Here is a 12547-nt window from a genome sequence, read left to right on the forward strand (position 1 = left end):
ATACACTGTTGTAGCTGAAACTGTCTATCCCATTGATGCAGAATTTCTAACATTTATCTTCAGAAACTGCAATTAAAGACCTCAATGCATGGACAAAGTTAAATGGATCTGCCAGTGCTCATTATAAAATTAAATTCTATGCAGATCTGTTTAAGCAGTTTACCTGTGCTCAAACATTTACAGAGAACTGGAAAGATGCAACAATAAAACCTATTTATTTATGAAAAGTGTTCCGGCAGACCCATAAACTACTGGCTAGTTAGTTTTATTAAGTATGGGAGCAAAACAATTATGGAAAAATATTACCCCAGGCCCTTACTCCATGATGTGAAAAGATGAATCTGATTTCACTAGACCAAAGTAGCCTTAAGCCTAACCTTTCTCCAATTAGCCATTGCTTTAGCCTTTGGGCTATAGCCCTTGTATTTTAAGTAGTTTAATGCCTGCTTTGTAGATTTCCAGGCCACATTTGATTTGGTGGAACAAGATATTCTGTGGGTCATGTTGGAAAGCATGGAAATTCTGGGTACCCCTGTGAGGATTTTAAAAGCTCTATATTGGGAACTGAGGTGAAATGGAGTTGAATGCCAATGGTAGTCTTTTCACGGAAGATGGGCATCAAAAACTGGTTGCGCCAAGGGTGCATGTTGGGTCCAACTCTGCCCGTTTCTAGCTGACCTCCAAAAAAAAATCTTGCAGATACATACTCCTTTTCTCTCTCATATATCGTGTCTGCATTATGTGAACGACCTTCAGATTATGGACAGAGCACCAGTTGGCCTGCAAAGAAAATTGGTGGAGTTTTGATAGTACTGCTTTAAAAGCAAGTAAACAATCAACTTTGACAAAACCAAAATGCTGACCTTTGGGAAGAAGGTGCACAGCTTTGTATAGTTGATTGAGCAGTCCAAATTTGAGGAAACCTCAGACTATAGATATTTTTGGTATACTTTATAATAAGTGATTTACCTAGTCTTCCCATATCTCGTCACTAAGGTCAAAAGCAATATCGACCATCAGTGGCTTTCTTAAATTTAAATGTAATTATATTGGTCTTTCCCTCCAAACGGTAATGAAAGCTTGTAAAGTCCTATGTGGAGCAGAAATGCTGGGCCTAGGCATGATATTCAATTGGCGTAAAGTAGAAGGTTGTTGTCTGAGATCTGCTGTGCTTCTCCAAATGTACAATGTCATTGGCAATTAGAGTGAAGGATGAGCTTCAATCCTGGTCTATAACTACAGTCAATCAATCAATCCATCTGCAGAATTTGTATAGCGTGCTACTCACCCATTAGGGTCTCAAGGCGCTGAGGAGGGAGTGGTCGCTACTGCTCGAACAGCCAAGTCTTGAGTTGTTTCCTGAAGGAGAGATGGTCCAGGGTCAGCTGTAGGTGAGTGGGGAGAGAGTTCCATGTCTTGGCTGCCAGGTAGGAGAAGGATCTTCCTCTGACAGTGGATTTGCGGATTCGTGGGACGGAGGCGAGGGCAAGGCTGGCGGATCGGAAGCTGGTACTTCGGGCCCGTGTCATGGAGAGCCTTGTGTGCGTGAGTGAGGAGTCTGAACGTGATTCTCTTGTTGACGGGGAGCCAGTGCAAGTCTTTCGGGTGGGCAGAGATGTGGCTGTGGCGAGGAGTGTCCGGGATGAGTCGTGCTGAGGCATTCTGAATGGGCTGTAGTCTTTTCTAGAGTTTGGCTGTGGTTCCAGCGTAGAGGGTGTTACCGTAGTCCAGACGGCTGGTGACGAGGGCCTGGGTGACCGTCTTCCTGGTTTCGGTGGGGATCCAACGGTAGATCTTTCGGAGCATTCGCAGGGTGTTGAAGCAGGATGACGAGACGGCGTTGACTTGCTTGGTCATCGTGAGGGAGGAGTCCAGGATGAAGCACAGGTTGCGTGCGTGGTCCGTTGGCTTGGGTGCGGTGCCCAGGGCAGGGGGCCACCAGGAGTCTTCCCAGGCGGAGGGAGATGTTCTGAAGATGAGGACTTCTGTCTTGTCTGAGTTCAGTTTCAGACGGCTGATCTTCATCCATTCCGCGACGTCTTTCATTCGTTCCTGGAGGTTGGCTTTGGCGGGGTCGTTGGTGAGAGAGATGATGTTGAGGTTGTTTTGGCGTGCAATGGCTGTGAGAGGGCTCATATAGACGTTGAAGAGGGTGGGGCTGAGTGAGGAACCTTGTGGAACCCCGCAGATGACTTCGGTGGCCGTGGATCGGAACGGGGGGAAGGCGGACTCTCTGGGTTCTTCCGTCGAGGAACGAGATGATCCACTCCAGGGCCGCTCCTTGGATTCCGGTGTTGCTGAGGCGCTGTATCAGGGTGCGGTGGCATACGGTGTCGAAGGCTGCTGAGAGGTCCAGGAGGATGAGGGCAGCTGTTTCTCCGTTGTCTAGCAGGGACCTGATGTCGTCGGTGGCTGAGATGAGGGCGGTCTCGGTGCTGTGGTTTTCTCGGAACCCGGACTGAGAGGGGTCGAGGGATCAGTTGGTCTCGAGGAAGGCGGAGAGTTGTCTGTTGACGGTCTTCTCAATGACTTTGGCTGGAAAGGGGAGGAGCGAGATGGGACAGAAGTTCTTAAGGTCCGTGGGGTCCGCGGTGGGTTTCTTCAGGAGGGCGCTCAACTCTGCATGTTTCCAACTCTCCGGGAAGGTGGCGGATGCGAAGGAGCTGTTGATGTTCTGGAGTTGGGGTGCGATGATGGAGTCTGCTTTGTTGAAAATGTGGTGTGGGCAGCGGTCGGTAGGGGAGCCGGAGTGGATGGTGTTCATCAGGCGGGTGGTGTCTTCGGTGCTGACTGGGGTCCAGGTGCAGAGGGTGGTGGTGGGGGTCGCTGGTTCAGTGGTTGGGTCCATGGTCAGCGCGCCGAAGCTGTTGTGCATGTCGGCGATCTTGCGGTGGAAGAACGAGGCGAGTGAGTCGCAGAGATCTTGCGAGGGTGTGATGTTGTTGTTGCAGGTGCTGGGGTTGAAGAGCTCTTTAACGATGCTGAAGAGTTCCTTGCTGTTGTGGGTGTTGTTGTCCAGTCGTTCTTTGAATGTTGTCTTCTTGGTGGTGCGGATCCGCTGGTGGTGTTTGCGGGTGGCGTTCTTGAGGCCGGTCATGTGTTCTGCTGTCTGGTATACGGCAGCCTGCAGGAAAGCCAAGTCCCGGCTAATTGAGGCCGTTAAAGGCAAATCTCAACCCCAAATACAGTTAGCCAGGAAAGAACATAAGAGAATATTAGGTCTAGCAAAAAAGGAGTGGGAGGAGGCTTACTGGTCCACTCTTAAAGAAGCTAGTTCCAAGAGGGATCCAAAAAGATTCTGGGATACTATTAGAGCTCAGAATAGGCCCGACAGTGATTTAATAACTTGTAATATCCCTAGTCAGGCGTGGGTCGAACACTTTTCCAAGCTCTATACCCGCCAAGCTGACCAATTGCTGACGAGCGACTCACAAGGGGGGGTTGGGGGCTCATTCATGCTCCCTCCACTTTGGAACATTCAGCCTAGCGACCTTGATTTTACCATCAAGGAGGTCGAATACGCAATAGGCACTATTATCCCCCAAAAAGCGGCTGGCCCGGATGGTATCCCCGGTGACCTTTTAAGATCAGATACTTCAAAGTGGGTAAAACTGATCCATTCCCTACTCGTCGCTATCTGTAGGGGCGCCCCCGTCCCCTCCTCGTGGAAGGGGGCGGAGGTGGTCCCTATTTACAAAAAAGGCCCCAGGGATGATCCGTCAAATTATAGGCCCATTAGCCTGTTAGATATCAGCCAAAAAGTAGTTGGCAAGGTTCTACTGCTAAGAATTCTTAATTGGGTAGACGAAAACAAAATCCTTACTGACTACCAGGCGGGCTTTAGAGTGGGAACTGGGACAATCGAGCAAGCCTTTAGGCTTATGATGGTCTACTGGAAAGTTGTGGTTATAGGCAAGGGCAGTCTTTATCTCGCGTTTATCGATTAAAGACTGCCTTTGACCTTGTACCTAGAGAGACCCTATGGAGCGTACTGGCCGATATGGGGTTACCACACTACCTGCTTGTGTTGCTTGTTAGGCTGCACAAAAATAGTTTTGCCCAGATTAGGTGGGGCCCAGGGGGGGAAAAACCAGCAGTATCCCGGTAGAGAGAGGTGTCCGCCAGGGATGTGTGCTAGCTCCCACCCTTTTCTCCCTCTACATCAATGGGGTGGTTGAGCACCTTCGGAAACATCCCTCAGATGAACCATCCCTGGCTGGCGAACGCATACCAACCCTCCTCTTCGCGGATGATACGCTTTTAATATCCAAGACCCCAATAGGCCTCCACAGACTTTTAAATAACTTTCAATCTTTCTGTGCTAGTTGCAGCCTGGTAATTAACACAAGCAAGACTAAATACCTTGTTTTGAACCCTCCCAAAAAACCAGTCCGCTCTCCTATCTTGAATGCCGAACCACTGGAGAGGGTAGAAGTTTTTGACTATCTTGGGATACGCCTCTCACACAAAATGGATTGGTCACCTCACTTGGACAAAATGCTTTTAACCCATAAGAGAATTACAGGAGCGCTCTTGAAAGAACAACGCTCCTGCAAAATAAGACCCATAGCTACAGTCTTAGAAATATATTCGGCTAAGGGTGTCAGCTCTGCTCTCTATGGGGCTGAACTCTGGGGGTCATCCATTTCCGATGCTCTACCAAGATCAGAGATGAAATTTTGCAGAGCAATTATGTCCTTACCGCAGGGAACTCCCACGGTCCCACTAATGCTGGACCTGGGATGTCGCCCAATTGATGACATCGCAAAATTTCGCCCAATCCTGCTCTGGGCGCGGCTTTGGCGTGTGGAGGAACTCAGCAAATATGCTCAAGGCCTGGCAGAAATCATGTCACTACCAGGGTGGCACAAAATTAAATGGTTAAGAGACATGAAGTTGCTGCTATCCAATCTGGGCCTTAATGATGCATGGTCAAATAGAACTTCACCCCCGAAGCTAACGCTCAAGAAACTATATTGGGACTGGATCTCCTCAAAAAGAAACACTAGTACTACTATGGGTAGACTTACGGAGGACTTTTTGAAGTTTAAAGACCAACCCAAGCGGGAAGTGTATCTTGACATTATTGAAAAACCCTTTGATAGGGCCTTATATTTTAAATTCAGAGCAGGAACCCTTCCCCTTCAGTCTTTTACATCGAGTTGGAAATCACATGAACAAACCACAGAGCTTTGCCCAGCGTGCCTAACAAAACTAGAGACATTGGCACATTTTATGTTCGAGTGCAGTGAGTATGCAAATCCAAGAAGGGTTTGGCTCAAAAACTTATGTCGGCAGTTGGGTACTAGGAGCCATGTGACTGCAATCAGGATATTAATGTCTGATAGCCGTGCCACCTATGCTTGTGTTTTAGCCAAATTTTTATCATGGGCTTGGTCCATCCGTACCAAAAGGCTTAAATTGACTGTTTAATTCCTTTAAAAAAAAAAAAGTTGCTTCTCAATGAACTGCTCTGTAAATCTGCGAGAATGGTTTACACTCACTTCTTTGATTTTTTAAATTGTTGTACTGTGATTTACGTGCTGCTTTTATGGTAATTCTTTTATCGAAATAAAGCCTTTTTGACTTTGACTTTGACTTTGTGGCGCCAGGCTTTCTCGAGGGTGCGGCAGGTTTTCTTGAGGTTTTGAGTTTGTTGGTACACCACGAGGCTTTCCTGCTGCCGGGTCTGCTGGGAGGATTCTTCAGTTGTGCGAGTTCATCGGCGCAGTTGATGAGCCACTGTGTGAGGTTGCGGGCTGCTTCATTGGGGTCCGTCGTGCTGGTGGGCGGGTTCTGGTGGTGGTGAGCTGGTCGGCGGTGATCTTACTCCAGCTTCTGCGGGGAACCTGTTGCGGGTGGTGGTGTGTCGTGGTTCTCCTGAAGTTGAAGTGGACGCAGCTGTGGTCTGTCCAGTGTAGTCCGGTTGAGTGGCTGAAGGAGATGTGCTTGCTGGAGGAGAAGATGGGGTCGAGCATGTGGCCGTCGTAGTGGGTGGGGGTGTTCACCAGTTGCTTGAGTCCGAGGTTGGCGAGGTTATCCAGCAGGGCGGCGGTGTTGCAGTCCTTGTTCTCCAGGTGGAAGTTGTGGTCCCCTAGGAGGATATAGTCTGTGGAGGTGAGGGCGTGCGGACTGACTAAGTCAGCGATGGCTTCGCTGAATTGTGTGGGTGGTCCCGGGGGTCTGTAGATGAGGGTGCCTCTGAGGGTGGTCTTGGGGTCTGTGTGTATCTGGAAGTGAAGGGGCTCGGCGGCGGTGAGGGTGTCATGGGAGTTGGTTGTGATGCGGATGGTGTTTCTGTGGACGATGGCGATGCCTCCTCCGGTTTGGTTGACGCGGTCCCTCCGGGTGATCTTGTAGCCCTCCAGGATAGCTATGGTGATGTCGGGGGGCTGATGAGGCGTTCACCAATGTTTCTGTGAGGAAGGCGACGTCTTGTGATGAGTCGAGGAGGTTCAGAGTTCGGTGGCGTGCCTGTGGACGGAGCGGGTGTTGAGCGTCCTCTGACCCTGTCTACAGGTTAGGTCGCATCCATGCCGCTGACAGCCTTGCTGGTCGTTTCGCTTTCCCTGGTGCCCGCTGCCAGCCTTGCTGATCGCTTCGCTTTCCCGCTGCTGCTCCCTGCGGCCCTGCCCCCCAGAACCCCCGGCATCCCCATTCGCCGCCCGCTGCTGCCACCCAGCTGCTCCTCCCTCCCGTCAGCACACTTAAGGAGGCAACGGTGCGGCGCAGGGAGTGACCTCTGACCCTGTCTACAGGTTAGGTCGCCCCCACGCCGCTGCTGCCTGCTCTCCCTGGTGCCCGCTGCCAGCCTTGCTGATCGTCTGCGCCTGGACCGCGCCCAGCGCCAGAACCCTTGGTCCTAGTCGATGCCATAGCACCCGACGAACTTACGACGCCGCCACCCTCCACGCACTCAATGCCGGCCGGAACCCCACCTGCTACCGAGCCACCCTGAAACGCACCCACGGACCCTTCACATGCCAAGCCTGCCAATTCACTTCCCTCCGAACCTGCACTGCACCCGCCAAGCCGAGCCCCAGCAACAACCACCTCAAGTGCATCCTGCTGCTGCTCCTGCTCCTGCTACAGTTATACAATTGTTACCATCCGAACAACCTAAGATAGTCACCCTGTGTAGGGATGAAATTATTTTAAGCAGCTAAAGGTGGTGGCAAATGTACTGAGGATTAGGAATTATAATGTGGCGCTCCCAATAACATTCTAAGAAAGCATTATTAATGATGGGTGAGTTAGACTCAAAAGAAAGATTTACAGTACTTAAGAACATAGGGGCATATGTAAGAAGCTGTTTGCGAATCGCAAACGGCGTTTTGGTATGTATGGGCCACATAGCAAAATAAGGAATCGCAAAAATTGCGATTCCTTATTTTGCTCAAGCATTTAAGGAATCGCAATTTTGCGATTCCTTAAATGCTATGATGGGGTGCCTTGCAAATTGCGATTTTGGTTTAAGAAATCGCAAAATACCGCCTACTCCAAGTAGATGGTATTTTGCGATTTCCTGTTAAAATGCTTTTTAAAAAAATATCAAAATGCTATGTGGCGCACAGACATGCCCTTAGGGCATGTCTGTGCGCCACATGTACTTAAATGCACATTCAATGGGTGCAACAGGTGTCCTTTGGACACCCTGGCTCCCTTGGAATTGCGATTCTCAAATTGCGATTTTCTATGAGAAAATCGCAATTTGAGAATGTGTCCCCATTCATTCCAATCGGCCTCTTGGCCCATTAGAATGAATGGGACACTCATTTCTTAATTGCGATTCGCAATTTGCTAATCGCAATTAAGGACTTTTAGAGATTCGCAAAAAAGTTGTGTTTTATTACATACATTGCATTTTGCAATTCTCAAATAGCGATTCCTTAAAAATCGCTATTTGAGAATCGCAAAATGTAAATTACATACATATGTGCCTTAATCCTCAGCTGTACAACTGTGTGAAAGTTGGGAAGATACCACTTCTTATCCCTCTGTGTATAGCTTATCACATTCTCAAATGTGATGCTACACAGTCCTTCTAAATTTAGAATAGGGATACACCCACTCCATGCACACCCTTCTGGGTTGTGCTTTTTTAGGAAAAATGAAGGATTATGTGGATGCGGGCTACTGATGCAAAGGATGGATGGAAACGCACTTTAGTTTTATGATACTTTAACTGCGACGGTACATTTTGAAGCGTATTTTCCTAAACTATACTATCAGATTTAGATTGGTGGAATTTTGTTTTTTGATTGAGAATGCAAATCATGGATGTAACGTGCTCTGGCTAGATTTTTATTGTCAATAGATAAATCTGCAGCTGAATTATTTACCATTTTGACTAATTTGGGCTGTTAGTGGATTTTAGTATAAGTATTGTATAAAATGATCTGCTCTTCAACTACGTGACATTGCTATATTATATGTGATTGCTCGTTGGGGCCTTGATTATCTTGCTGTTAAAGCAACATTTTCTCAAATAAACAAATATTGATTGATTGATTGAATCGCATGCACCACTGGATGGGCTCTGAACAAGGAAGCTACCAGCTCGATTGCAATGCCATGTCCCAGGAAAGATGTGTCTGGCAGCAGCGGTATCTCAATACCCTGTGTCATTCCTCCCTGATACATTCTTTGTAAATGGGTCCTCTCATTGATCTAGAACTATGACCTGTCGCCATATGCAGCTGAGTGCCCTTGTGTTGTTCTGTTAGTTATTATTCTTTTGCTCAGATTACTTTGTGCAACATGATATTTAAACTCATATTTACATTATGAATAACAGAACTACAAGCCCCAAAATACAACTTTATTGGCTAAAATGCCGAGTCTGGTTGAACCTTTTGCATATGGCATGGGTCTGCATTACAGCTGAATGTTTCTACGCTGGCAATGTGTAATGCTTGGGCAGTTCAAGGTTCAATTCACTGTGTGCCACTAGTTACCCCTATTTAGAGTTATTTGTTGGTCTTTTAAATTTATTGGGATATGGTATGCATTTACAGTGGTTCTTAAACGGGTTCTCAAAAGATTAATATCCGTCTGACATCTTGGGAAAAAAGAGAAGTGTGCTTTATTACAATGTTGTTGTTCATTATTTTCTTTAATAATGTTCTCTTGAACCCTATCTTTATTCTAGGGAGCTCTGCTCCTGGTCCAGTCCCAGAAGGACTGATCCGCATCTACAGTATGAGGTTCTGCCCATTTGCCGAAAGGACACTGCTTGTCTTGGCAGCCAAAGGAATCAAGTAAGAATTTATTAGTCACAAATTCAATAAATAATGTGAACTAAAACCCATTGTAAGCCCTTTATAAATATTTTAATATAATTTTGACTTTTTGCTTTGGAATTTTAAAGTATACTTAAATGTCTTCTTCGTCTGTCATATATATTTCTAAATAAAATATCGAAACCTTTCAATATGTAAAATGTGGGTAATGCTTGAATTGCAGCAAATAATAAATGAGCTGCATGTATGCACATGCTTGAGTTGATAGAAACCACTTTAGAGAAATGACCATTCATTAGCTAAAACATTCCATCTAAACTACAAACCTTACTAGAGCTTAAATCCAACCATAAATGGCAAAAACCGTAAATCATACCTTTTTGTGCTGTTATAGAAGAAAAAGAACAAAAAATAAGCTTTGCGTGTCAGGCACTGGCATATAAAGGAATAGGAGGAGGAGCAAAGAAGCATGGATAAACATGTAACGATCTCTAGATGGATCTGCTTCTCACTCATCCCATTATCCCTTCCAGAAGACAATGCCAATAAGGTCAGGAGTCCTAGAGAGAAAACTAGCAGGCTGTGGTTGCAGAGCTGCGAATGGACGTATTTTTCAAGCAATTTAGCTAGTAATACTGCTGGTTAAAGGTCGAAAGTTGTTTGGGTCCGCATTGGGCTTCTAAGGAATGGGAGTAACTTGCCCCACCTTTAGGCAGTCTGGAATCTTCCCTGTAAGAAGGATTTATCAATGATCCTTGACCAAAGAGGGAGAATAGCTGAGTTTAAATCTTCATAAAGCTTAGCAGGTAAAGGATCCCCAAAATCGTTGGAGGGTTTAAGGGATGCCATGTTGTGAAGGAGCTCAATGACATCTGGGAGGAGAAAAGAGTTCCAAGAGACATTGTTTTTGAAAGCAGCCCAAAAGCAATGATATTGTCGAGGATTCTGCCAGCTCGGCTGATACTTTTGGAAGTTTATAAGGTAACAAAGTTGGGGTGACCGGTAGTAGCTCAAACTCTGTTTTCCTTTTTATTTCAGAGAAGTGAATGTGAAATCATCACCACTAGGGAGCAGGGATATCTGAGTAGAGATCCAGTTGGAAGACTGGTTAGATTGCTCCTTAATAATTTCAAAGAGTTTGTTGGGTCTATTTTTGGCTCCATTCAATTGCATACTGAAGTGGTCTGTCTTAGACAGGCGGGTGTGTTTGTTGTAGGAACTTCTCACTTTTCTAAGTTGAGTGAGATTTGTGAGGGAGGGCGTGTTTCTCCAGAGTTTCTCAGATAGTCTAAGATTGCGCCGTTTATCATTTAGGGAACCATTGAACCACAGTTTGGAAAGTTTGACGGGAATCCTTTTGAGTGGCTTTGGTGCAATAGAATCAAAAATGTTGGACAACGTGTTAATGTTACGATCCGAGAGATCGTCAAGGATGGTCAGATTAGGTGGGACTGTAGTCAATTTCTGGTGATTGAAGTTAGCATGTTGAGGTCTCTCATATTGCGGGTTGTTTTGCTTTAAGGGGTTGGTCCTGCCTACCAAAGCCATCTAAGATGAGGAAGGGAATTTGAAAAAGATCAGACCAGTCACAGGGTAAGATGTCGCCTATTTGGATGATGTTGTTTTTGGCAAGGGGCGTGGCTTAGGAGCTGATGGGACAGGATGCATTAGCACTGAGCTCCGCGCCTGATCCCCCGATTTTTATCCTGATTCCGGCACCTCTCAGTCCCCCAAGCGGAGCCAATAGAGCAGGGGGCAACCTAGAGTTGAAGGGCATTTAGATTTGCCCGAATCCAGGCATAAAACGGTTGCGGAGGCTGCTGGATTGATCGAGGGTGCCGGCCTCCGGATGATTCAAGATGGTGCCAATCCTTTTCTCCTCCCCCGGCCGGAGCTAGCTCTGATTGCTGAGACCGGGGGCAGAGAGCTGGGACTGGGGTAGCGCTGAGAAGTAGAGCGCAGAGCCCCCAAGGACGAATGCTGGGACTGCGGTGGCGCTGCTGGGCGGTGCAGTACCCCAGGCAGAGGTGAGCGCCGAGGACACGGGAAGATCGGAGCCAGTGGTCAGATGGAAGGGGTTAGGGTTTCTCCAGTTGTGCCCCCTCCGAAACACTAGGAGCAAACCCCCGGTGGTGGAACCCCCACCGGAGACAGGGCGTGCCCCCGCGGCAATTCCTTCTCCTATCTTCGTGCAACTTCATCTTCGCTCTCACAGAAGTGGAGTTTCTCGCCGGAGACCGGGCGCGCCTCTGCAGCAGCTCCTCCCTCAAGGCAGGGCACGCCTCCTTTAAACCCGCCCGCTCCTTCCTGTCAACGTCAGGGCGGGACTCTATTCCGGCCTCCGCTGCCTGGCAACTGCCTCTCCAATGCTGTGCACACCATGTCAGCACCGAACCTCCTCCACACTCTCCTCAGCGGGGAAGTCGGCGTTCCTCTGACCCTTACGCCAATCTATGCGGATCTAGTTGCCAAGGCGCCACTGGCGCCAATCCGCTGGAACCACGCTCCCACCACAGGAGATCCGCTAGTACAACGGCGGTGAAGCCACAATAGCGCAAGGAACTCAGGTCAGTCTGGAGGCACGATATGACCGGCTCAAGCGGGTCACAGCAGGGCAGCTAGGTGAAGGGTCATGCTGGGCGCGGGGTGATAATTAACATAAGGGACTATTTCACCAAGGTTTCAGCCCCTTACGGGAGGCAGCCCCACTCACCCTCACCAGCCTAGTCCAGTTCCCTCAGTCCACAGCCTGGCCTTCCACTAGGGATACTGGTGGTATCGTTGTTTCAAATGAAAATGTCCTCGCGGGTCAGATCAATGGGCTGAAGGTAGCATCACATAAAGGAGTAGCAGCCTCTGAAGGCAGTCGTCCCCCCCCCCCCCCCCCTACAGTGTGCCAACCTCCTCACTCCACAGCCTGTACTCCAGCTTGACCTCTCTCTCCACCTACAAGCTCCTCACTCACCAAAATGGCTGCCCAACATTCCATCTTATATAGCCTGGGCCCGGAGTGTCCAGAGTGGAACAGAAGGTTCTGGAACCCCTAATGTCACCCTATGGCCCAAGGCTGTGAGGTAAATCTTGACAGGCCACCATTTTGTGAGTGCCTACTCTTCCTCCATTTTAAAAGAGCACCTGTGCCTCATTACTAATTAGTAATAATGAGGCGCCCAGAGACCGAAGGTCAACACCCAAAAATCACAGTGGACACAAAAATAGAAGGCAAAAAGGGAAAAAAATAAGTAGGGGCCACCCAAAGGGCTGACAGGTCTAACACTTCCAAGCTGTGAAGAAGGAATTGCGCG

The 12547-nt window shown here is 48.0% G+C and overlaps 1 protein-coding gene across 1 annotated transcript in view; it reads left to right on the forward strand.

Annotated features, from left to right (window-relative positions):
* LOC147712021 (glutathione S-transferase omega-1-like) overlaps positions 1 to 12547 on the forward strand; it is a 93699-nt gene that overhangs the window by 25108 nt on the left and 56044 nt on the right. Inside the window, exon 2 of the mRNA XM_086922753.1 lies at positions 9152 to 9260. Within this exon, the coding sequence (XP_086778879.1) occupies positions 9152 to 9260 (109 nt within the window). The remainder of the gene's footprint in view (positions 1 to 9151; positions 9261 to 12547) is intronic.

This window comes from Lissotriton vulgaris, chromosome 5, assembly GCF_964263255.1.
Source record: "Lissotriton vulgaris chromosome 5, aLisVul1.2, whole genome shotgun sequence".
In the NCBI taxonomy this organism is placed as follows: domain Eukaryota; kingdom Metazoa; phylum Chordata; class Amphibia; order Caudata; family Salamandridae; genus Lissotriton; species Lissotriton vulgaris.